The sequence below is a fragment of the Synchiropus splendidus genome, chromosome 14, assembly GCF_027744825.2.
Source record: "Synchiropus splendidus isolate RoL2022-P1 chromosome 14, RoL_Sspl_1.0, whole genome shotgun sequence".
NCBI classification, from domain to species: Eukaryota; Metazoa; Chordata; class Actinopteri; order Syngnathiformes; family Callionymidae; genus Synchiropus; species Synchiropus splendidus.
In genome coordinates, this window is record NC_071347.1 from 5,142,476 (window position 1) to 5,169,422 (window position 26,947).

The 26,947-nt window shown below is 42.5% G+C and overlaps 1 protein-coding gene across 1 annotated transcript in view; it reads right to left on the minus strand.

The window, feature by feature from the left end:
* The window catches only part of grm8b (glutamate receptor, metabotropic 8b), a 172,361-nt gene that overhangs the window by 13,193 nt on the left and 132,221 nt on the right, over nt 1-26,947 (minus strand). The window contains exons 8-9 of the mRNA XM_053884803.1: nt 16,105-16,244; nt 13,980-14,915 (exon numbers count right to left, since the gene is read on the minus strand). Of these exons, the coding sequence (XP_053740778.1) occupies nt 13,980-14,915; nt 16,105-16,244 (1,076 nt within the window). The remainder of the gene's footprint in view (nt 1-13,979; nt 14,916-16,104; nt 16,245-26,947) is intronic.

Consider the following 26,947-nt stretch of genomic DNA (forward strand, 5'->3'; position numbering starts at 1 on the left):
AGCATGAGAGCTGCTTGTGACGGGGACAGTATTTGCTCTGTGAAGACGGCGGCTTCAAAGACGAAGAAAGTAGGAAGAGATAGGCGGCATGTGAAAGACGGAGTCCCCCACTGTGAGTTCTGAAGCATGATCTTGCTACGCCTCTGGAGAGAAGGCCAACATCAATCCTCTGTGTGCCGTCACAGATCTGAACCGGCCTGTAGGTTGCACCATTACTAAGTCAACATATTCATCCCACGGTTTGTACAAAGTGTTTAATACGGAAAAAAAAAGTGCAATTCACCAAAAATGAAGTTTCTGTTAGTGCTTACACTTTTCGCCTTGAAAAATCCTGAATCCACCTGCTATCGGTTGAAACAATATGAGCAAGGCATTTCTCAGACTTCAGGAAACAGACATTCTGAGGGCGTAAACTTCATTGGCAAAGGCTACAAGCTAACTACACACTGCAAAAGTCAGAGGCATCGATAAGCGGCAAAGTGGCGACAAAAGTTGCAGATGGAGGGTGGGATCCAGATTTGACTGGGTTACGGGTCACAAACAATTAAGAGAGGTCATAAAAGTTGATAATGGACTTGGCTCAGGATCAATTGCCTTGATGACTAAATCTGGCTATTGATCCCAAAGACATAATGTTGGCAGGCTCATTGATGAAGATGATGTGGTGGGAGTCCTTCATCCGAGATCTGCCTGTGTGGCACTTTTGCTTTGGCTTATGTTGATGATGACCATCGACTGAGAAACTTTCCTGGACGGACACTGATGACTCAGCTGGAGTTGTAGGCTTGGTTGAGTAATGTCCATGTGCTGACTGACAATGAGATAGATAGATAGATAGATAGATACTTTATTGATCTCTGAAGAGAAATTCCCATTTCCAGCAGCATGACAGGTGGAAACATAAGAGCAAGTAAAAAAAAAAAAAAAAAAAAAAAAAAAAATGAAGACCAAAACATGTGAGAGGAAATATTTTTGTCAGTCCCTGAGTGTGTGACTTAAGCCATTAAAGGCGTTTCTAACAACTCATGCAGGGGCCTGGGGATGATGGGGAAATATGGAAGGGGTTTCCAGGTTTTTCCTGCTTCCTTACTTCCTTGTCTTCATGAGCTTGACAGTAGGTGATGACACACACCTTGAACCACTCGATGTATCTGCTACTTAAAAGCGTCCTGGTTCCAACGTCTTCGCTACCATGGCAACTTACTCTCGTTGTGTTCATTTGGTCTCTATGGAAGCTCAGGGTGAGCACTGCTAAACTGCATTTGGATCAGCATCACCTTATATTGTGATGCTTATCTTCAAGATAAGATCTTGGAAAATGAAATAGAAGAGAAACAACGGTGGGAATAAACTTATTGTCTAGCTGCCTCATTTAACCAGATGAGAGTGAATGTAAACTGTCCTCTGCATCAGCATCAGATTCTTCTGCTTCACCCTGTTGCACTTCTTAAACTGTTGTACTCGCGCCACATGCTGCCTTAAGACGAAAGCAGTCATTTGCCGTGTAAAAACACCCTCATTTCTGCCTGGGAAGCAACTCACAAGAATTTTCAGTAACTTCCAAAGTGTGCGTTTTCATCACCTTGGCAGACCGCCTGGATGATCGGCGAGGGCTTGTGGGACCAGGTGGTGCTTGAACACAACCAATATTATGAAATAACCTGATACTGATCCAAAAATAGCCTTGCTGTTCTGGCAGCTCTGAGCTCCTGTAGTTTTCTCTTCGAGCTATGTATCTTATTTGTGATTAGCTCAATTCTCTGTGCGGTAGTTTCGTCCTCCTTTGTTCACGCTAATGGCGTAATATCTTGACGTTGGGAAAGTGGACTTTTTCGTCTTATACTGATGCTGAAGGCTTTAGGCTTTCAACTGAAACACTGTTCTGCCTCTGGCGTATCTTGACACCAAGGGTGGTGCGGCAGGATAAAGCATGCTGGAGGTTGTGGGCAGGTAAGCCATCGGATGGCGCTCTTCTCGATCTACATGTAACGATATCTCAGTTACCATTTGAAGCACCTGTGTCATGGGGACTCCGCCGTGGACATCACGATGTACACCTATGCGTAAACATGCAACGAGGAAGCCTGACTTCAGCATCAGCATAGGACGCAAAAGTCCAGTTACATCATGGGAGTGAGGATGGTTTGGTTCTAACCTCCACAAAACCTCTTCTCCTCTGATCTTATTTTGTCTCTCACACGTTTTCATTTCTTTGATGATCTGTTCCAGATCTTTTCCCTCAGTTCCGTTTCGTGTTTCTCTCTTTGGTGACGCCACTTCTTTTCCTCGCCGTCTGTCTTGTCTTGTCCTGAATTACACATGGAGCTTGTCGGACAAAGAACGGTCATAGATGTAATAAAGATGGACATGAAAAAGATGGGTGCGACTAGGGAGGATGTACGGGATAGTTTAAAGTGGAGGCTGACTTGCTGTGGCAGCCCCTGACAGTAAATGCCGGAACGATAAAACGCTTGTGAATTGAGTACAGGGCATTGGCCAACTGTCGAAGAAGAAGCAGAAAATGACTTATTGTTTAAATAACAGCCCTCAGACCAGTGGAGCATCACATATCCAGTGGCGTAAAGATGTCACTTTTGAGGTTCAGTGGGCAGCGTGGCTTACGTGTGGAATCTTCGTTTGAACTGCCTTTGTTTCTTCGATCTCCTGTAATGTCTTCTGTGCATTTAACCACGCATGTTTTTGGTCCCCACACTAATCATTATGGCACAGTCTTTGTTACTTCCCTCTCTCATCTTTAAAGCAGCTATTTATCTGCCATGTGTGGTCTGATGTGCCAAGTCCAATTTATTGTACACACAGCACATAAAAAAAACAGCCAGAAATGACCCAGATTGCTCCACAGTCACGGCAGTTGTAAAGCCAGGGAGAATAAATCATAGAAATTAATAGGTGGCAGAAAGACATACACAAAGAGATGAAAGCAGAAGAACAGGAATAAATATTTGATGTAAAGCAACAGGTAAAAGTGAGCGGAGATAAAAAGCGTGAAAGATAAAAAGAAACACTTCAATGGAATTATCTAAATAAAAAGAAAGAATAAATACATTTCAAGAAGCAACCAGGCTTCAACATTTGAGACGATTAAAGTGAATCGCTGCAATGTTTTTTCTTTTAGCTTCTATCAAGGAGGCATTGCCGCACAGCTCTTCTGCTTACATCATCCTTTTTAGCAGCATGACCTGCATCACTCCAACTCACTTCTCCAAAAACTCCTCTCCAGCTGTAACCAGCCGGCTTCATTCGCAAGCTTTTCTTTTAACTTGTGCTCCAAATCCTGCCCTAAATGCTCAGTCTGTCCAAATCACTGCAAACTTTAATGCAAACCAGATGATGAGTTGTGTCTCCACAAACAAGCGGTCCTTATTTCGTAGTAATTCCTTGCTCTGTGGAGCATTTTCAGCCATGAGAATCTGCACCAGGTCAATAATAATAACATCAGTTCAATGCAGCACTCGGGGTATATTAGAACAAATATGCGCATTAAAACTGCATTTTGTTCTGAGCTTTATTTCTTAATCCAAAGGAAATTTGGAATGAAGTCTTTGTTGGCAAACTTTCAAATGATCTTCAACATGTAGCTAGAGATCAGCTCCACCACTGCGAGACCACGGTTGTCGATCAGAAAAGGGTGGTTCCTAAAGAGGGGTTCAACCAGACATTTTGGGGACACAGTGTTCAAGCCAGGCACCCATCTCAAAAACACATTATAAATATTACAAAAAACATGTCAGATTAGATCAGATTAGTCCCACAGTGGGGAAATTCATGTTGAGCATTTTGAAAATTCGGATCTTACAGTAGAACAGTGGTGGGAGCACATCCCATGAAAACACGTTGCTCATTCACTTATGCAATATCAAACAAAATAACTCCATTTCTTGCCTTTTTTTAAACAACTCATCATAAGGAGGAGTGGGAGGAGCCAGGGCATGGATTTGTGAGCCCAATGATACAGGGAGGGGGAACAATTCTCACAACTCAATATGCAGGGAAAAGGGCTGGTGCTCAAGCACCACTAGGGGTGAATCTGTGCATGTCTTCTTGAATGACAGAAAGATGGATCTGTGCAGTGTTTAACTGGGAGGAGGCCCCAGAACTGACTCAGGTCGCTATAGAGAGACTTTTTCTCTCAACCATTCCCCAGAAGAGCAGGAAGCGGATTCAGCAGGGAGAAAAGTCTGGGCCGGATGAGTACCATTTTGTAACTATAATCATTAGAAAAAAACAGTTTTTCATATTTCTGTTAACAGACTGAGGCAGAGATTCCCAAACTCAGCGACTGGTGACGTGGGTTTGTTGGCATTTTGCAGACATAATATGTTGACGTGAGTGCTCATACTCACAAACGTACTGCGGGCACATGTTGTGCGAGGGAAACTGCTGAGTGAACTCAGGGGGGAAATAATGACCGGGAAACAGCTGCCAAAGGAAGGCACAACAGAGCGACCATTTACTTTTGTGGGCTGCAACTTTGGCTCAGCATAAAACTCAAACAGTTAGATAATAATGGTTCAGTGATTATAGTATCAGGTGTAGAAAACATGCTTTCTTTTTTATTAATAAGGTGATGGTCTGTACATTTCATGTCCTCCTCTCATCATTACACACATCAACTCCACCTGCACAGTACCATTCACCGGATACGTGCGATGAGGCTGGGTCACGACAAAAGAACCAGATATTAGATGATTCAGTTGAGTCTCTCCTGCTGTGTGCTGAAACAGCCGAGTGAGTTGCTTTCACTCGCCTCAACAGTTTGATCAATGGCTCAACAAGCTGTGAGGTACAGGTCAAGTGTTCAGTCGCACGGACAGTGATCCCAAAAGGGGATTCAGTGGGTCTACTGGTATTTGAGTAGAGATTTTTTCCAGTCCAACAGGTACACTCAAATGAGTTTCCATAAGGTTTGTGTCTCTGTCATAAGGGGGAAGGTGTAGCACATCTCTATCGATAGAAAGAATGCATTAATGGATTTCTGCCACTGCCAACCACCTCGTCTCCACTGGATTTTTACCACATCACTCCACTCCAAAGTCAAACGAAACAGCTGGATTCAGGTCGAGAACACCACCAAATTTGAGCTTCTGCACCTTGTTCCATTACATTTACTGAAAATGCCAGTGAAAATGTCACACACTTTGCTCGTTCCGTTCATTTTGTATTTCTTCCACGTCTCGCTCTTTTATTTTTGTTACTCTCGGTTGTTCTTGTTTCCTGTTCCTCCTTTCTCGCTAGCTTCACCGGCAACACAGCTGGCGTTCATTCCCTCATCAAGCCTTCCAAGGATATGAACCCGTCAGCGCCAGTTCCTGTTGCCAGATGGTAGTTTCTTGCAAGACTCCCTGACCTTTTCTAGATTTGTGCGCTTCAATTCCATTTCAGCCGTATCCTGAGTTCCTCGTTCTTCCTTTCGTTATCTCCCTAAATCCATTCAGTCCGCGTGTGAGCTCTTATTTAGAGTCTCACCTTTCAGTTATATATTCGACAAGCTTATTCCTCGTGTGTGTATCTCCACCACCGAGCGCTTTCAGTTTATTGCCACCTCGTGAGCTTAACCCTGAGAGTGTTTTCTGTTCTCCCAGTTTTAGGCTTCAATTCTAATTCCCCTCTCTTGTTTTTCAGATTCTTCCCCACTCCCTGCGCGTTGTTCCCGGTCCGCATTCTGGTCCCGGCGTCCTTAGTTATTTGTCTGTCTATGTATTGTTTACTCATCAATTAAATCTTGTAATCTAATCTGGACTCCCGTGCCTTCTGTCGACCAGAACTTCCTGCACTTGTGTCCAATCCTTTGGAATCATGACAGAAATCTATTCACAAGTTTGTGAGTTATTTTGCTTAGAGACCAAAAACAGCCTCAATCCTTATCCCTGATGTTCAAAAAGAACGTTTGGTGTTAGGATGAGGACGGTGACTATCATTGACACTAAATTTTAGATGTTAGTACCTTAGGAAGTTCCACCACATGGTTTAACCCTTGCAAGGTCCCCGACCTATGTGTTGGAAATAGATGAGCAAAGTAATGAGCTGCCTACAAAGTGAGGCAGGGAATGCCAGGGGAGTGGAATCAGGATGGAAAGTTTCAGGTGAAAAGAAATGAGTTGGAAGGCGGGTTTTTTACCCTGGGACACAAAAGTCCACTTGACGATGGTCAATATGTGACACCTGAGGAGTGAGGATGTGTTGGTTCAGGATTTTAAAGACGGACCTTTGTCGGATTACTAAAGTATAAGATGATTATTTTTTGGGGGAAAATCATCTATTTGAGAAAAAGGCTAGAGGCTCTTATCTAAAATCCTTGTACGTTTCCACTTGGCGTTCAGCCCTGAAACAGAATAAAGTGCAGTTTAAACGACAGAAATGGATGTAACCCTGACAGTGGTATTGACTTTCCTTCTGCAGGTATGAGACTCAGGAGGAAGATAAGCAGCTAATCGACACTCAGACACAGACTGTTGATGTCCAACTTTCCTCCTCCAGGAAAATAAAATATTGAGAACTCAATTGTAATGGGGGGATTTTCCCCACTGGTCCCCGGTAAATCCATGAATGAATCCAGTCGTGGCCTTTAAAAAAAGTGGCTCAGTTGATAAAGAATTGCTTTGGGAAGTTCAATTTAGGTGTCTGAGAACCGACGTGATGCAAGGCTCAGATTGATTCCTTGGTCGGGGCCAGCTAACTGTCCAGGATGAGCCAGAGGGAGAGCATGGCCAGGCACACAGAGAGGAGCGAAAATAACAATCTTAATACAAGTGGAAAAATAAAATCACTTTGTTCTTATATATTTATCATGAATGAAATTATATTTGGTGTGTTTTTGTTTCTGTTGACAATAAGTACATTGAATTTCACCTAAGGTTTCCAGAATAAGCAGCTCTCTTGAAGTTGGTTGAGGTTGTGACAAGAAGTGAAAATTGTGCGTCAGAGATTTCCCTTTTGAGCCATCATGAGATGCGTCTGGAGAAAGTTCACATATACTTGCATTTGCTGATTCCCAACCTGAAGTGCCCAGGGTGTTTCATTATCATGCAGCAGACGCGTCCTTGTTAATTAGTTCAGATTAATTCAGACACAAGACAAAATGTGTGGAGAGGTGAACTTGGAATGTCCAGTGAATAAGAAAAAAAGTTTTCTTGGAGATAAACAGACCTGGTTTAGGGCATCACTGCAGGGTTACAGACGAGGAACAGAGAGAATAGAATAGCATATTACAGCCTGATACCGTATGTACATATAGTGCTATAGATCTTTCAACTGCCACAGTTGCACACAACTCAGATAAAGAAAGAGTCAAATGGTGTTACCATAGTGTTGCGGTTACTACCCGATACATAGCTCTGAGTCACGCAGAAGACATAACAATGGAGGAAATTCTGTGCAAGAGGTACATTAGTAAGACTTCTTCTCCCTACATTCGCCATGTTGGTTTTGGAGTTTGTTGTTGTCACAAATGATTGATGGTGGGCTGCGCCCCCTGGTGAGTATATTGGTGAACAGCAGTACCAACTTAAAGAGCGCATGTGATCAGTGACAGCAACAACCCGACGGGTGCAATTTCATACATATAAGGAGCATGAAGGGATGTTTAAAGGTATAAGTTGCTTAGGCTGTCTGGTTCCTACATGACATGGATGTTATGACTTCAGTTCCCTCTGTAAATCCTCATTTGAAACAGTCAAAGCTCTTGATAACTGTGGCAATGATTCTCCTCATAATAACACGATTAGCATATTAATAAAGTACAGTAGTTCACCACTGGTATTTGCAGTCCCAGGAGTAGGAGGTGCTGTCAGCAGAAGCTGCATGTTAATGACCTGAATAAAACATTCTCCTTCATTAAAAAACAGATGCAAAGTGACTTGTCTCCACTCTTCTGTACCTGGAATCAGCCAGTATGTGTTGTATTCAGCTGCAAGTTCTCCGAAGCACCACAGGGCTGAAACTATTGCGCCGCTAATTTGAAATGCTCTATTATTAAAAGTCCTTGAGGCCATATGTGCGCCTCACAATTTCCTTTCATCCAGGATTTCAGCCATGACCCAGCAGGGGCTAACCAAGTAGAAGCTGGCATGAATAGCTGACTGTGGCCCCTAGATGATTTCAGGCACATCCGTCCTCTCAAGGGTTATTCAGATTCTCCCTGTGATTCATGGAGAAAATTACACGTTCTCTATTGTCACAGAAAAGCTTCTACTCTTTATTGGTTTCATCAACAACTTCTCTGTACAATACAGTTGCAGGAATCTGGTTGCTGTGGTTGACCGAGGTGCGGTGAACCTGCCTTGAGAAAGAATTAAAAGAAATAAATTATAGTCGGGATAATGCATGTTGAACTACCTGCTGTCTGAGCGAGCATGGATTCGTGCTGTTCTCAACCAGGTAACACAGCGCTATATGTCCAGCTATTTATGCACTTGATTTCTAACATTGAAGATGTGTGCAGCGTGGATGCAGCTCAACTGTCAATAAAATGACAAAATTCATTGTAAGCTATATTGACTTGGCATCAAGTAGCATTTTCTGTTCTATTCCAAGTTCTCAGTTGATGCAATTTTCAGCACTCAATTTTCAGGTGTTCAGTTACCATATTTTTCTTAGTATAAGTCGCACCAGTCAAAAAATGAAGAGGAAAAAAAAACATACATTAGTGGTACTGGACTATAAGTCTCATTACTAGTGTAAATTTTAGGGAAGTAAATAAATATTACTCTGCTGTTCTCACTAGGTCCGTCCCTTCAGATATCTGTGGCCGCACATACGGACGTCAGTTCGGTAGTGTTCCTCTCATTTTGTTATTATGGTGTTTCTTTCTGGATTTTCTATTAAAACAAAAAAAAAAAAACCATCATAATCTTATCAATGGTCTATGATGCGAGTATCGTACTCCTGTTGCTGTGATGCGTATTCACATGCAAAATTCATTATGCAAAATGTCTTTCATGGAGAAGGACCATCTCGATTGTTGGTGGAACAGAATCAAGGTCATCGGTCACCACAGACGGATTTAAACCATCTGTCAGTGTGAAGCAACATTTATGACCATATGCTATTATATATTTTAATACATACGAGTTACATCTGAGTATTAAAAACTGCAAGTTGTAGTCCCGAAAATATGGTTAATAAATATGGTAAAATATGGTATGCTAAAGTCGCAACATTTAAGCACCACAGTCGCAACATTTTGAAATTCAACATTGTTGCATTTAAAAAACAATCTGTAAAAATGGAGCCTGATGCAGTTACTACTTTACACAACTAGTTTGGAGTTTGAAAACCAGCCCACTAGTATGAATATTCGCGCACCGGTGAACATATGTGGAGACAGCGAGTAACCCTGCTTCTGTGAGAGACATTTCTCATGTACAGTACCGCCTTTATTGCTAACCATTTTCAAGCTACAACCTTTTGAAATATTGATGTGAAAACTGAATTTCTTAATGAAATAACTATGGCACCTAAAGGGTTAGGTTTGATCATATAAGTCTCAGCAGGGATGATAATTTCCAGCATGTCATGTGATATGTACGAACGCCAGGAAGGCACTCCAGCAGCAGACGAGATGGAACTTCTGCTCACCGTGCAAAACCTCAATAATGTCACCAAAACCCTGCAAACGCAGGCTGGAACACAGGCAAGGCAAAGAAAAATACAGTTGCCAGGCACATTTTAAATGACTTATTTAAAATTCTACTGAGCTGCAGAAGTGGCATCGTATACTCTCACACGGTACACCTTATTCGGACTGGTCTGGACCCCCATTTTCTGACTCAACTCTTCTTCAGAGATAGCGGTCTGCACTAACATGACAGCATCACACAGTTGCTGCACACGTGTCAGCGTTTGTGTTACCAGCGATTGAGCCGGTACACCTTCATAAATGGCCTCTGAATATGGTAAAAAGAAAAAAAATGGGGCCTGTTTTTCATTTTGTGTGGTAGAACTGCTACGTCAATAGATTTTGTTTATTGATCCCAAGACGGGGAATTACATTTCTGTTTTACTACCCCTGTCCTCCAGTGGTACTGATGACATCAACGTGTTTTTGGATTCTCAAACTCTTCCAAGAAAGGTCCAGGAGATGAAAAATGACAAGATAGGAGTAACCAACATGGATATATATTGCCACTACTTCTACTACTGCACCTGTTCTTGGATGAGACCTCATATCATCTATATGCGGTATTTTCATATACATGCTGTATATCCTCAGCCAAAATGTGGTCAGCATTAGAAATGAATCATACTCAAGGTCATATATCAATTTAGCCAATTGGGCTACGCACATCCCTTCCAGTGAAAAACGTGTCCAACTCTCAAGTCATGTACCACCATTACAGTCATGGGCATAACACTACTGTCTCCATCAACAGGACGGGCAACAATGCATGTCTGTGACATAAGCAGGACACAAGCTCAGAGAGTCACCAATATAAAGCATGACATCTGAACATCAGCAGCTGAGCTGTTGGTTCGATTTGGAAGGAAAAAAGAGAAACATTTACAACCTCTGTGAAGTTTAACTAAGGATCCGACATGGTTTTGGCTCTCTGTCTCCCAGTAGCGTGCTGTTTGTGAAGCAACAGCACAGAATATGCAAATAAATATTACTAGCAAATCTGGTGGCAAAATGTAAATTATCCATGAAGAGCGGCTTCCTAATTTCAGAAAGACAGACGGTGAATTGATGACCAAACAGTATGTTCTCTCTCCTCAAACAGACATGGCGCTAGATAAATAAAGCTCGGGGAGTTTAATGAGCACGCTCCTCTCTAAGAAATGATCAGGGGCATCTGAACTAACTTCAGATCAGGTCGAGCTTCATATCACGTTTCGCAGCCAAATGGATTTATTGAAAAATGATGCGGAAATCAGCCAAAGGGCCAAACACCCAAATGACACTACCGACTATGTGTGTAAACATCACTGGGATCCGACCACTCAACATGCACTGCTGGCTTCGCGGGAGAAAAATGTCCACAGCCCTTTTGACGCTGCAGATTCTGGGATGTGTCAAGGGACCTGATCATTTAGTGCGCCTTCATACACACAAAGACAAGAGGCCGCTGTCTCTAGTCAGTGGGTCAATTCACACTTCAAATTAGTATTCCATCATGGCCGTTCAGCAACTGCACACAGCCCTAAAATAACAGGGCAGGGAGTTACGCCGCCACTGCTCTTTGTTTCCAAACCCGGCGAGCACATTTTGAAATAATCCCATCTTTAATCTGCAGCGGGGAGCGTTAATTATTTGTCAGTCAAATGAAATAAATCCTGAAGTGGGTGAATTGTAGCAGCAGCCGCAGCTAACAGGAGCAGAAGAAAAGGCAAGTGAGTTTGTGCAAAATCTCAGCGAATGGCTCCACCTGTCTCCCAGATCTCCCAGTAGACAAGATAATGAGCAAATTCTTCCATCTGGCACTTGGCTTGCAGCAGACTGAGCCCTAAAAACTGCTATCGGAAATATGCTGAATTTCATTCCGCTCTAATTGGTTTTGTGTCGAGATGAAGTCGAGCAGTGCCGCTTTGCCGCTTGTGATCAGAAACTAATCAATCATCAATTAGTCTGTCACTGCGGCGACTTTTCAGCTCTGGTTCGGAGGGACGGGGCTGAGACCTTCTGTCTTCACTCTGGAGCGCCTCTCCGACTCTCGGCTTCCAAACCTTGGAACAAATGTGTGTTTGCCGGCAGGAACACAATCTGCTAATGCGACACACAGCACAGACCTATTTGCAGGACCAGACTGCTTGTATTGACTCGGACTTTCAAAGTGATACCATTGCAGCATCATTCTTAAGTATGTTCCCCAATGCATTTGTATAATTGGTGTGTGAAGACGCCAGTGAATTCTAAAGCTCACAGCGCTGCAGCCTCATAGAAAGGAGATTAGGTTCCTGGGTCTTTCTTCGAGATGCTGACATAAATTCGAGCTCCCCATCAACTCCATTAGGGATTAGACAGAAGAAAATGAACACATGAATGAATGACCGCAATTTCATTTTTTGACACCATTGCTTGTCCATTAAAATGAATTTAAAAAATGTTTATCATATTTTACATAAATTATTTCCCAATTTTTATTTAAATGAAATTGCATATACATAAAACCTTAGAAAAATGTCTTTGTCTTTACATCTACCTGATACCATCTGTGTTTTGTAACTCGTGATGATGATGATATTGTTAGTTTCCACTAAATTTTTAGAAGAAGTGATTTGTTGGTTTAAATGTGTCCGCTTACCAAACGTGTCTCACCTGCCGCGGAGTGATGACGTCACATCCCGCATATACGATATCTTCTTTTTAATGTTTTAATGAGTCAGAGGAAATTGAAATAAAGGATTTCAAGGGGCTTTCTACCACATGTGTAGCATTTATTTCCATAAAATTCAACGTTTGTCATCGAATCGTCTGCGAAGTTTATGTCCATTCTTCTCCGCAGTTTGCGGAACAACACGTCGTGATTGGCTGACATGTACGGAGCTTTGTTTTTCTTTGATATCGCGCAAGAAATCACAATAGTCTCCACAGTAGGCACTTGTACACATCCAGAAACATTTTTATTCATTTACCATACCATAAACTTCGCCAACGATTGAATGACAAACATGGTATTTTGTGGAAATAAATGCTACACATGTGGTAGAAAGCGCCTTGAAATCCTTTATTTCAATTTCCTCTGGCTCATTAAAACATAAAAAAACATATTGTATATGCCGGATTTGATGTTTGAAGTTAAACTAGTCATTAAATCAGCACGATCGCTGAGTTCAATGTAACAGTGTGAAACCCCACGTCATGCAGGTGAACTACTTATAGCTCGATTGTCTCTGCGCTGCATGTAAACCGGGAAAACATGACGCAATCGGACTTGGCGGCTAAATCGAGCTATTGCCTTGGTCGGCCCACTCTCTGCATGTAACCGCAGTCAGTAATGTGGCCCCATAAGAAATTCAGACGGCCCTTCAGATTTAATTTAAAGTAAACTACTGTTTTCCAGTTATTTGTATTCCAGCTCTTCGCATTGATACTACTGTACTATACGCCTCTGAGAAAAATCACAGGCTGAGAGTTGTCCAGGGCCAGACTCATTGAGCATAACATCATGTGACAATTCTTCTAAATAGGAAGCTGACCATGGAGGGAACGATACGGAAAAAACAAGCATGAGCTTCCACAACAACTGCTGACGGTGAAGACCAGGCCTCCTATGTACCAAAGAAAGGCAAGAAAGTGGCACTCAGGAGTACACTGCACTGAGATGGAACAGTCCGGAGGGGACACTATGGACATGGCTGGTGACTGCCTGCATCTGCAGCATCCCCCTGGAATGGTTATGCAAAGTGCTACACAAGGATAGGCGTTTTCCCTCAAGGCTGACATTTAAAGTGTCCTTCTCATTTGCCTAGTCAAAATGCTACATGTGAATATTGGGATGATGTCAAGACAAAAACACAGCACTGTCGTCACTCAATAGGTTGCAAAACTGGTCAAAATAGACAGGTGGACTGTCACATGGTCGCAAGTAAATGCACCTTTAGACTTTCCTGTCTTCTCCTTTCTTAATCCTTCAAACAAGTCAGCGCCGCCAAATGCTCCGAATTGATTCGATTTGATGTGCCTAAACATTTGTCAGTAAAATATTCAACCTGCTTGATTTTACAGCATTCACTGAGCAAGACTGTGTTGCCTGCTGCCTCCAGATAAGAGTCAAGCATCCTTTGCCAGTTCTTCTCTAAGACAAAAGTAGTCTTGACTTATATTTCATCAGGGGAATGTTGAGCTTGTGTATCGTGTGAGAAGGCATTAAAACTTCAGCGTCAGTGTATCCCAGGACTGCTTTAAAACAGAGAACAGTTTAAGACGAACACTCATAGAAACAGATTGAACTGACAAGAACATAGATGTTGCTGATGGAGTTTTAACTCTCTTGAAATATTAATGGGTTTTGTGCACTCACCCGTTCCGCTGACTGCGCCGTGCCAAAGAAAATGGGGATGAAGGCGAGCCAGATGATGCAGGTTGTGTACATAGTAAATCCAATGGGTTTGGCCTCGTTGAATGTCTCTGGCACACCACGCGTCTTGATGGCGTAAACAGTGCATGTCACCATCAAGAGGATGCTGTAGCCCAGGGAGCAGATAAGCGACAGGTCGGAGATATCGCACTTGAGAACACCACGTGCATTTCCAGGGTCCTGTGTACGCTGCTCTCCATAGTCCACGAAGGTGTGTGGCGGGTCGGCAGCAAACCACATCAGGATACCGAGCAGCTGAACTGAGATAAGCGAGAAGGTGATGACCAGCTGAGAGGCAGGTGAAATAAAGCGCGGCGCAGTGACCGCTTTCTTTCCTTGCTCAAAGATGCGGTGGATACGGTTGGTCTTAGTAAGCAGCGCTGCGTAGCTGAAGCACATACCAAGGCCCAGGAAAATACGACGGAAGGAGCACACGACGACATCCGGAGCGGCGATCATCGGAAAGGTGATGATGTAACACAGAAAAATGCCAGTCAGCAGCACATAGCTCATCTCTCGTCCTGAAGCGCGAACAATGGGTGTGTCATTGTAGCGCACAAACGTCACTATGACAAAGGTAGTGGCGATGATCCCCAGGACGGAGATGAACACGGGCACCAGAGCCCAGGGGGAGTGCCACTCCAGCTTGATGATGGGGATGGGCTGACAGCCTGTGCGGTTCTGGTCTGGTCTCTTCTCATAGGGGCAGAGTTCACAGGTGAACTCACTAGCCTGAAAGTGATAGCCCTCGCAGCGCTCGCAGTGCCAGCAACATGGAACACCCTTGACCACCTTCTTTCGTTCACCAGTGCGACACGGCAGGCTGCACACAGACGCTGGCAGGGAGGAGTCGCCGGCGGTCCACTGAAGTGCCCCCATCTGCAAAAGAGGGCGGGGGATCCAGGTTGGTTAATCTTCATGAACATCAACAAAGTTGAAGAAATCAAAGTCCAAATTATTGAGCACAGTCAAATGGGGGCCCAAAAGAAAATTCGACTGGTTAAAGGATCTCACTGGCACTTGTTCAAGAGGACGTCTAAATAGAGTACATAAATCATCTCAGTTCCAAGTGTGAAAACACACAAGTACTGAGCCTCAAAATGTACATCTGCTTCCTAATCATTCATTAAATTACCATCCATCTGCACACTTTCTCCCTTTTCAGATCTTCCCTGGGTAATTGTTGATACTTCTCCAAAATAATGGCAGTCGCCACTTCAAACTGACCTTGAAACACAGCCCAGTGAGCCGTGGTATAGACATACGTTGGATTGATCCGGTTGGAGAAATGCAATGTTTGCACACATTTAAAGCCTCATAAAGTGGCAATGAAGAACCTTTGGACAGTGGATTGCTACATCACACATACATGGGGAAAAAAGGCTAAAACATAATGACCGAATAGATTTAGAGGGCAGAGAAAATTAAAGGTACAAGAAGCTGTTTGTAGATGTGCATTCCACTGGCTGTGAGAGCAGGGTGATGGGGACCATGTGCCAGGGAGAGAGAGCTGCATGTTGCTGTGAGCGGTGGAGTGGAATGATGAGCCGGACTCCTTGGTGGCTCCATGGGGAGAGGTAAAGAATTTTGGTTTGTCTCTTCCTCTGGTGAACATGTGTTAATGAAATAAAAAAGGGTATCTCCACTGCATGCCAGGAGTGGCACTGCAATGCTGCGCCTTAAAAACAAACTCAGAAAGAAATCAATCCCGACATCTCAGTTCTGGTTGACATTTCGACAAGACCATCTGAGACATATGATTAATGTTGGGTTTGCACCAAGGTTGGTCCATCTCAGGTAGGGGAGTAACAGGAGGTCAGGTCCCCACTGAATGAAGTGCATTTTTGGGGCATAGGTGGCGGCGTGAACAGCATCTGCTGTGGAATAATTAGCATTCCTGCTCGGGTTGTGGCTAATGACTGCAATGAAGATTAGCGCGATGAAGAACAAGACAGGCTGAGAACAACACAATGGAAAAGGCTCCTTCGTATTCTGCTCATTGAGTTACTCAACGTGACGTGACGAGTGATTTAAACAAATGCTCAAAACCTTTGTTGCTGTTCATTACCTTAAGACGCAGCTGGTTGGTCCATTGTCCAATCACCTTGTACTCAGCAAGCGACTTGTTGTTGATCTGATATTGGAAAATATCGTAACGTCCAGGGGCGTCGCCGTTCTCGTTGAAAGTGACTGGAGTCCCGGCGCTTCCTGTTGAAACACATTCAAAGTAGTTTTATTTGATTTGAGAACTGCAACATTTTTTTTTTCCTTTTTGGGTAACTGCAATGTAAGCAGACACTTTTCCACCAGCTCCGACTTGTCATGACACGTCGAGCCTGATAGGAAGGTGTAAGATAGATAAATGAAGCTCCTGCAGGAAAAAATGGAAATGACGTCAAAAAGCAACACACCACACAGATGGGTTCATTCACACCAACCATTTCAACAAACTCCAGGCAACTGTCATCATGTGTTGCTGCTAAAACCTAAATGGCTCCGGTATTTTATTGGTTGAGAATGTTGTAATGATTCTCTGCAGTTGCATATATTCACATCTTTGATGAACATCAAAGAAGGCTTTGGTTACTGGACAATCTGTTCTTTCTGACCTGGTGGTGACATGACTCACCATGGTATCATGACCTTGTTTAACCTTAACTTAGCGTTGCGGGTCATCAGAAGACATGTATTCAAGGCTGCTTATAGAACACAACATTTAGCATGTTGGTGTTCTGCACCAAATTTATTGGGTTGTACCATAAAATTACGATTGTCCCACGGAATTGAGTCCGTTGTCTCTCTCTCATCTAACATCATCATTTTATGGCTCAGTCCAAAAACACACACTTTCGTGGAACAGATTTCAGTGTGACCCGATACACAGCTTGAAAGCTGATCCATAATTCAAACGTTTCCTTACCTGGACCCATGCATATACGGGGACTTGTACTGGTGTTAAATATGCATCTGTCCACTGGCTTAACCTTTTAGAAAGTCTCCGGGGGACAGAACTAATCCGAGCTGACACTGTGCAAAACACTGGGATTACAGAGCCAGGTCACCTGTCACTGACAGGACTGGCATATAATTGGACATCTGAGGTCAGTGGTTAGAAAAGAAAGCGTGACTGTAACTTCAACTGTTCGGATTTACTAATAAGGAACCCATTCAATAGTTGCAAGGTCATGACATAGAAACAGCCATTTTCATTCTCTCTTCTCTGCGCACACAGGATGCTCTTACAGTCAAAGTCGCTCGAGGCAAAACCTCAACCGCCATCAAGAGGGAAAATAGTATAAATCAGAGAACAAATATTGCCTAGTCAGTGATGCTCAACTTTCAGAGATTTCAGTTTATCGCAGTCATATATTTCAGATCGCTACCATCCACCTACATTCATCTTTTCCATCACCTGATTTTGAACTCAACTGAAACCGACTATTTATTGATGTTTTCATACCATACATTTCCTTATTTCATTTTACTTCTTTCACAGTTTTGTATTTAAACATGAGTATTTTGTCCAGGTACGGGGTGGCTGAGCTTGGTGAGTTTGGTTCTTTGCTTTGTTCATGCGTAATGCTGCATATTCATCGCCCATGAACCGTGATGCCTTCCTCTTTAGCCTCCTCTGTCTCTGTTTCTTATGTCTGTCTTCTTCAGCCCCCTCTTTACACTGCTGGCGATGTCATGCGTCCATGTAAAGCGGTCCTCCACTGTACTCGAGTGAACACACTTAGGTTCTCTCTTGACAATGGTGGTCAGCCTTGGTCCGTCCTGCACACATTCATGGCATCTCTGTCTCAACATGGCTAAGATAGAGGCTGTCTTGGCTTCGCTCAGGTCATCACAGCTAGTCCTCCCGTGTGATGCCAAGGATGGTGCAAAGGTGTGTTACACAATCCTTGTTCTGAACTTTGTGCTTAGTGCTGGATTTCTGAAACTGTTTTGGTGAGTTTCAACATCACTCCAGTGGCTTTTCTTTTACCGGTGTTCATCTCAGTACCAGGGAGAGGTTGCATGACATCCTCATTTCAGAGGCCACTTGATGGCTTGCTTTTGAACAACTATTTCAATGAAAGCGAATACCATTTTTAAGCCAAGAGCACCACCAGCCAAGCTCAGACAGTGAGGACGCTGTTTCATGAAACTTCCTCAGCACATCACTAGCTAACTAACTCACTAACCTATCAGTCTAGCTAACTAAGTAACCCATAAGTCTGCTTGCATGGGGCTCAGACTTGGTCCTCAACACAAGTACTTCTGATGAGTAACAATCTTGTGTTAGACTTAGTCATGTCACACAATCATCAGAAAAGCCGTGTCCTTTTTCTTGATTCATGGAAAGCTGGAGGCTGAACGACTTTCAGAATCATAAATCTTTTAAATCCTTTAATCGCGAACTTGCACAATCACTCACTGAAAAAGTATAAAACTGACACATCTTACTTGCAAGACCCTGCATCTAGCCCACTCAAATTCTCTCAGGTGTTTGTGACGCAGGTTATGCACACTGAATCACCGGAACCGAGTTCACTGCCAACTTCTTAACACAACAGCACAGATGTCTTGTTGCCATTTCGGGGAACCTCCTGTGCCAAGAGAAAGACGCTGCATGACGGGCTTCAATCTGGTAGGTCATGATACACATAAGAATTTGTAGCATGTGAAACTCTTCTTGCAGAGTTTATTGGTGATAAAGAGCGTCAAGCAGTGGTTCTGTTCATTTTCTCTTCGCTTCATTTCCGATTCATTAAATGGAATAATATTGTTGAATGAAGCTCATTAAAATTTTTTATAGATAGCGTATCCTTTACAACGATTAATTTAATTTCACAGTTTGCTCTCCAGACAACAGGGAACCTTTGTCAGTGCAGGAGTTCCTGGTCCACTGATCACACTGATGCACAAGACACGTGGCAGCTAGGATGATAACAACAACAACAAACATGGAGGAAGCCCTGAACAAAAGCAAACAAAAGCAATCTGTAGTTTTGCCTTATATACAGGTGATATAAGGTAAAACTATCTTGGGAGGGAATTATATATATGTATAAATATATATTTCGAGAAAAGATGTTCAGTCATTGGAAACACAAACAATGGAACCTTAAAGGGTCACTAGCATCGATTCCACCAACACATAAATATAAAGAAGAAACGCTGTAAATAAATAAAATGTAGATTCTGCAAGCAACCTTGTATTGAATTGTGATTCTGAAAAGGTTCTTGTAAGGTGGTTGAATGCTGCCGTCATCTTGTGAAGTGGAGAAGGTCATGGCAATATCAGCAAATAGTGAGTGAGACTAGACGATGGTTTTTGAGGTTCATGTAAACAAGGGACGCATTGTTATTCAAACCATGTCGCTTGTCAGAGGATGAAGGGACTGAAGCTGAAGGATCAGAGACGGATGGCTCCAAATCATAAACTTTAAATATAAAAATCTGAAGATCAATTGAAGTGGATGTTATAGTCTCCTTTAGAAGGGTCAGCAGTTTTTATAAGGTTAAAATGTTGTTTAAATACTGTCAGGCTGTCAATGAACAAACGGTGTCAGGTGTATACCATAGAATAAAGTACCAACTGCTCACTGTATGTGAAGGCCCTAAACCATAGCTGAATACTAAAGAACAGCATGTTGTATGTGCACCACCAAAGCAGAAGCTCCGCCTACGCTCACATCCAAATGAACAACAATGGTGTTTGGACAGACATTTTATTTTAGACTCCAGCTTAACTGAGGCCTCCCACAAACTGAATATAGCTGAAGAATATATAGGAGGCTTGTATCATTGCAAGTTGATGCTTTAATTCATGAGCAATGACAGTGATCCAATCTGATCATTGAACATACTGTCAGAGTCATTCTACTTTCATGGGTGACAGCAGTCGCTGGAATGTGAAGTGATGAGCTGCCATTGGCTGAGCCAACAGACATACAGAAAGCTGAGAAGTCAGCTGAGAACAATTGAACTGGGTGACTTATAAAATAGCCTCTGTTGCATTTGAGCTGGGGCTGACAGTCGGCTATGATTTCTGGCGCGAGCATCTATCCACATCAAGGCGTTGTTCCACCACAAAGAACGCTCTGCCGTTGAGTTAATCCTCCCAAACTTGATGTTCTGTTGACAGACTTAGCATCTAATTTTATTTTTATCCATCAGCGCTGATGCCCACGAGGAAAATTTAACATTGGGGACGTGGAGTCCTGAACTTGAAGCCGATTCGAAGGGAGGTGTTGTAGCCAGGAGGAACGGCAGTAGATTGGAGCTAAAGAGCATAAAGAAGAAAAACAAGATTCATAATGAAGTGAGTGGGCGCCGACTTGATTCTCTCCTGCCCCCGATATCCTTCTTCAACATGAATAAAAGCTTCGCAAATCACATCAGTGTGGAAATGAATCACCACGGCTCGCCTTGGGATGAACAAACACAACATCAACCCCTCCAGCCCCCAACCTCCAACACACACACACACACACACTACACGTCACTCCACTTCACTTCATGGGATTCTTATTGAGACAGAATTAACATCCGTGCTCGAAATTATTTTCCAACACTGCACTCATGCTCGTTCTGTTATGACATGCTTGAGCTTTTGTCGGTAAATGCAATCTGATGAATCACCCGCACGCGAGCGGATGTCCAGAGTCTGTAATACGGCTAAGCGAGAAGCGCATTTTAAAACACTGCAACCAGACAAAGGAAGCAGAGCACAGCCGGCTTCACTCTGTGCTCAGAACCTGGGCTCTTTCCGGAAAATGCGCTTGAAAAATATACAAATATACTCCTTCTATAATTGATACATTTGACATAAAGAAGCAGTTTTATTGGCGTGGACATGTTGGACACAATGAGGCAGGTGAGAAGCATCGCGACGGCACCAGTGCTCTGACTGATTTAAATCGATGCCAAACCTCCTCCTCTGCAGCGGCCACTGACACTGAATGCCGACTTTTAACCCTGCTCTACGTTTGTCAGCTCCACCACTTATCTTGGGGCGGGTGGGCACAATTACATCGTATTTCACCAGTTTGAACTATGTTTCACGGATTGACATGTCACTTCCAGTCAGGGCCTTTATGTCTTCCATAAAAGACGCAGTTCATTAGACAGATCCGCGAGAGTCAGATTTGTGTCTGGGGGCTTTCGGTGCAACTTTGGCTGCAGCCTTGATGGCTGTTCTTAACTAATAGCTCTTCTTGGTGAAGACTCGAGCAAAAGTGCTGCGAGAGGTCTCGGTGCCCCGATTCTAGCGCATTGTGTTTGCTGCTTTTGGGTGTAGAGAGCTCCCACTCATATGCTTTTCAATGCGCTTCTCGCAGGGCACTGTCAGCTTTATCAGGGGCAGACATATGGGCACTAAAATATGACAATGTCCTCCTACTCATGAGACTGCTAGTGCTTTGAAGTGGTGAGTGGAGGTATTGATGTACTGAGTCAGCCATGTTTAAGCAGGTTCGGTCCATTCTTATTATAATTGGACATCACCTTGACAAGATGACTTCGACAGCAGACATTGTCTCCTATGTGTCAATCTCATTTCCTGAAGTCTCTCTTTAGGAAGACGGGCAACTGAACATCTTCCCTTCATCCAGAAGCTGGGGAAAAAAATCCTGCAAATGTTCAGGAGAACACAAATGATTCACCAGAGGATTGGTGACTGACAGCCACCGACAATGCACCGTCCCTCAGGCCAGAAGACTGCAAGCTAGATGGCTGATGCAAGGAGAATTATGACTGGAGCTGTGGGGCCGCTAGAGGAACATCGAGACCAATTGGTGAACCAAGTGTAGGAGAGGAGCGATGGAAACTGAGCAAGTGAAAGGTAAAGAGTTGGAAGAACTTGACATTTATGCAAATGTATTTCATATACATACTGCATACAGCAGTATGTGTTAGGTTTTTTTTTTTTAAATGTATTTTTCATGGATGTCCCAACTACATTGACACTGTACCACTGGACAGACCAGATGCTTGTAACAGTGTATTAGCATGCATGGCAATTTTCAACGTTCAACATGTATTAATACATAATAACATTTATAGATTATTGTGTATTCCACACACTGTGTATGATGATGATAAACCAGGTGAAAAAATAGTGTATTGAAGTTGTACTTTTTCTACGCATACTTAGACCATTTGAATTATACTATACTAAGTGTACAGGAATTTTGTTGTTTTGGGACAACTTTAAGTAACTTATGTGCACTTTAAACTTCACTTAAGTCCAACTTTAAGCTATTTGCAACATATTTTAGTGTCATGCTAAAATGGCACAACTTAGTATGCATAATTGAAGCATAACTGAAATACATTAATTGGAATCATAATGCGCTACACACTGAATATTTTTAAACAGTAATGGAAATGTATTTATTTGGCACCTGAAGTGTGATATAATGGAAATGATGACTTGCTTGAAGTGTAGCGCAGAACTATTGACAGTCAGTACCAAAATGTAGCTTTTTATATTATTATATTATTATCTATTATATTATTTCAATTCACCATTAACAAAACACAACACAAAGATGCATTAGTTTTAGTTGAATGAAATGAACCTTAAGCCACACGACAGTTGAACTTTTTACTGCTAAACTTTTTCCAACCAAACACATCAGTACATATATTCAAACATTAAGAAATGAAGAATTAAGATTTTGATGAAGAAAAAAATCTGCATGTAACCGCAATGAAAGGAACTAAAAAAAATAGATCATTATTCATCTGCAGGTAAGGAAAACAAGAAAAGCAAGCAATGTTCAATTTTTTGGGGGGTTGTAGTAAAGTGATTTGACGTTCTCATTTGTGTTATTCTGTGCTTTCATTAACTATGATTTTACAGGAGAATTATTTCACTCTTAAGTATGCAGGTAGTAAAGTAAAATAATAAGATATATTGAATTATATGCTGCAAAAGTACAATTATTAATATAAAGTATAAAAATATAAAACAATAACAGTATTCTTTCAATAAGTAGATCAAGTACATTACACTGCGTCTGAAATGTATTTTAAACAGGTTGAACAGCATGGACTTAAAACATACTTTAAAACATGATTAAAGTGCTCTTTAATGTACTACATTTTGACAAGAGAACCATCCATCGAAGATGTATGCTATGCCAGGCAACAAGATCCTTCAGTTTGGTCATTCAGTAACACAGCTTTCTGGGAACAGGCTCTTTATCATAGAGCCTCCTTTGGATGTGTTGTGTTAATGTGTGTCAAGACAGCAGCACGTCCTCTCTCTGAGAAACATAGTCATAACTGTCCGACCCACGACTGACGTGTGTGCTCTCTATTTCATCCCTTCCCACCTTCAGTGTAAGGTTGATTTTAAGTCTCCCTGTCGCGTTTTACTTTGAAAATGTACTGGATCTGCATCAGCTGAAATCCTAGCTGAACGATCTGGACTCTAGTTTGACATGGAGGTCAAGTAGTCTGTGGCGAAAATAGAAGGTCTGCGTATTTAAAGCTGTGTGGAGCATCAAACCACTGTATTTATTTATTTATTTTAGCAGATGTCATGGAAGCTTTCAGTTGTGAGAATCTCATAAATGAGTTCTTTCACTTCCACACAAAAGCACTGAGGTAAGGTCTCAGGTGATATCACACACTGTAAACTGATAACAACCACGCTGTCCTGGTTCACTTTTGTTGTGCATTTTGACTCCTGGTGTTCTCACCTCTGTGTCCTCCTGAGCTTGTTTATGACACACACCTGGTTCTACAATGAGGACCACCTGCTCATTAGCTCTGCTCTTCCAGTGTTGCGCACCACAAAGCCTTGGCTACCATACTGGAAACTTGGCATCTTATCTTGTCTACTGTTCGCATTCTGTCCTACTACAAACTCTTGTCTTGGACTTCAGCTTTTTTGTTGCATTTATACGTGAGCTAGTTCTGGCTGTGGTGCCCTAACTGTCTGTTCAGCCATGTGTGAGTTGGACCACTGTGTGCTTCTTTGCTTACTCAGATTCTTTATTTTCTGTACTGTGTGAGTCGTGTGACCTCCATGTGATCTTCGGTTTGATTCCCCTTGTATTGTTTCAGTGTATGTCTGATCTTGTGTTCGGTTTTCCTTGCATTGTTCCGTGCGTGTGCAAGTGTTTTGCATTTTCCACTTGCATGAGCTGACAGCCAGGTGAATTCTTTTTCTTCGGTTACATTTGTGTTCCTCTCTTCCTCACCTTCTATTTGTATTAATTGTGCTCATAAATGAACCAATTTTGAGTCTTTTGAATTTCATCTCCAGCTAACTTGGGGTCTGTTTCACTTAAATCTTCGCACATGCCAGACATGGCCATTGTGTGGAGGAAACTCTTAAGTACGATCACATACTATACATGCAATTGGTGCAAACAAAGCTAAACAATTGAAATTAATTTGTACTCTTTAATACTGAGGAAAACTGCTCAAAATACAGTAATAGCAAGTTGCTGATAGGCATGTCAGTTCAGGAAAATAACCGCTACCCAGGTTTATTTACCTGTTCTGCATCACAATCGCAATGAATGCAACACAAGGATATGAAAAAAAAAATATGAACATTCCTGTGAAAATCAACGCCAAAACTGGTCTTATATCTTATATGTCACCACGCCTCACTGGCAGGAGGCAAATCTTAACCGGGGCTGTCAATAGATAAAAATATTTAATCTCAATTTATCACACTAGAGGTGAGTTAACTCGCGATTAACTGCAAATTACTCACACAGTTTTTGTATCGGCTCTCTATGTAACTTTAAGGAAGATTTTATCAACACAAGAGTGGCCAGTAATGCTGACTAAGTAGTGCTTATAGCATGCTGTGCATTTCAAAGCCTGTGAGGTGACTCTAAGGAATGTTCTTGACAGAACCTCCTATGTTGGGTTGTGTAGTAAACACATCATTTTGCATGAGGAAAGCATTAATGGCCACACTGTTGATGGCGTCTTCCTTCATGTTACTTTTAGAACAGATACTAAATGTTGAATGACACTAAAAGTTAACACAGCTTTGGCGCGATTAATCTAATCTAAGCCTTAATCTAAAGTGGAATAGCTCCTCACACAATCCCTGAGGAAACTTGTCAATCTTGAAAGAGTTCTGATGTATGCGATGGAGAACTGGGTTATTGGGTAAAAGCCAGTGCTTGGAGGTGACTCATGACCCGACAGCCACCATAGCAAAAATAGAATAAAAATGTAAGGATGATTTATGACAAATATAAAACACCATCTAAGTAGAAGCTGTGATGGAATGTAGAAGTCACCACCCAGCCAGTAATTGCTCTGTAAAGCCGCAATATTGCCTCTTGTGAAGCTGCGTAATATTATGGGGTACTCGGTGGCGTTATGAAAACGCAGAGTACTGGAAATAAACATAGAGTCCCACTCAAATCCGTGCTAAACTTTTGCTGCCAGGCCGAGTGCAGACACTGTTTCACAGCACTTTCAAAGCATAATGATTCACACCGCTCTCTGGGTTCAAGGGTTTCCACAGTGGACCGCCTCCCTCATTATTTATCTTCAGAGAGAACAACGCTGAGCAGCAGCACTGACACAAGCAGCAACTGATCTCCGGGTACATTTGCCACTCTAACTAAAAGGGGTCATGTTGAACACTTGGGGCGGCCTGAACCTTTCCTTGTCACATTTTTTAACACTGACACAGTCCAAAAGCACTGCAGTTGTCGGTGACCCACGCCAGCGACAGACCCCACCTCTGGATTGGTGTTTGCATTTTTAAAGTGTTTATTCTTTACGTTGCACTGCTTGTTGTGTCTTGCAGGGAAATATGGAGCCACTGCTCCTTTTGATCAGTGCATGCACCTGAGTCACATATTCGGAAAAAAAACAACCTTTATCATGCCATCATATTTTAATAACTTTCATCAATACTACTTTAAATTCTTTCTGTACATCCCATCTCGCTCTCCTACTATAAGTCAATAGTGTCACATTGACAACTCCAAAAAACACCAGCAACACCACGAAACACTGGCTACTTTATCACTACCTTCTGACAGCAATTATACCAATGAAAATATGTCAAAACATCTACTGCTGCGATGACAGAGACAGCCGTTAGGATACATGCGAGCGCAGTTCCATTGTCAGATCTCATCGACAGCGCTTCATTGAGTGGGCTCCATTAATCTACCGTTAAGCGTTTAATGGATTTGACAGCGACTTGCTGACGAGAAGCATGTGTCGCTCGGAAACCCTGCAGATCCAGTTAAAGCAAAGCAGCTGCTTGTATTGATCATTGCAGAGGCAGACAATCCAGTCATCGCCGCGATAAATTCACAGCATGCTCATTCATCCTGTCTGCAGCCTCAGATTCATTTAAGGATCTTCACAGCCCGTGTTCAGCTGGTTGGAGTTTTTTTTTCCCCTTTCACTGCGGCGGTCATATTATGCCACATTGTTCTGTGCAAATTGCCTCGAGATAGAATGGTGTTTCAGCGTGTTCCACACATGAGAGCTAACAACAGAAGTTACTGTGTCACAGCAACACCTGCGCAGAAGTATGAAGAACCTCGCCAAGCAGAAAGGCCAGCTGGCGTTCAAAATAATTCTTGACTTTACAGTGTTAAGTTCTCACACCACTGAAATGTGTGTGTCTACTTGTACAGGTATCCTTGTGAGGACTCATTCTTGAAAACACACTTGCTTGTGGGGACATTTTTGCTGGTTCAAGACCAAACAAGAAGGGTTAAAACTTCTAAATAACAGGGCCATTACAGTTGGGTTGAAGAGTGAAGAGTCGGTGAATGCATTAGGTCAATGAGCAGTCCCTATAGAGACACAAACGTGTGTGTGTGTGTATTTTTACTGAGCTCCTTCATCACCATGACTATACAGCATCCTCAGTTATAAGGACGTTACAAAACTCCGTCGGTCGTTCTCACGCT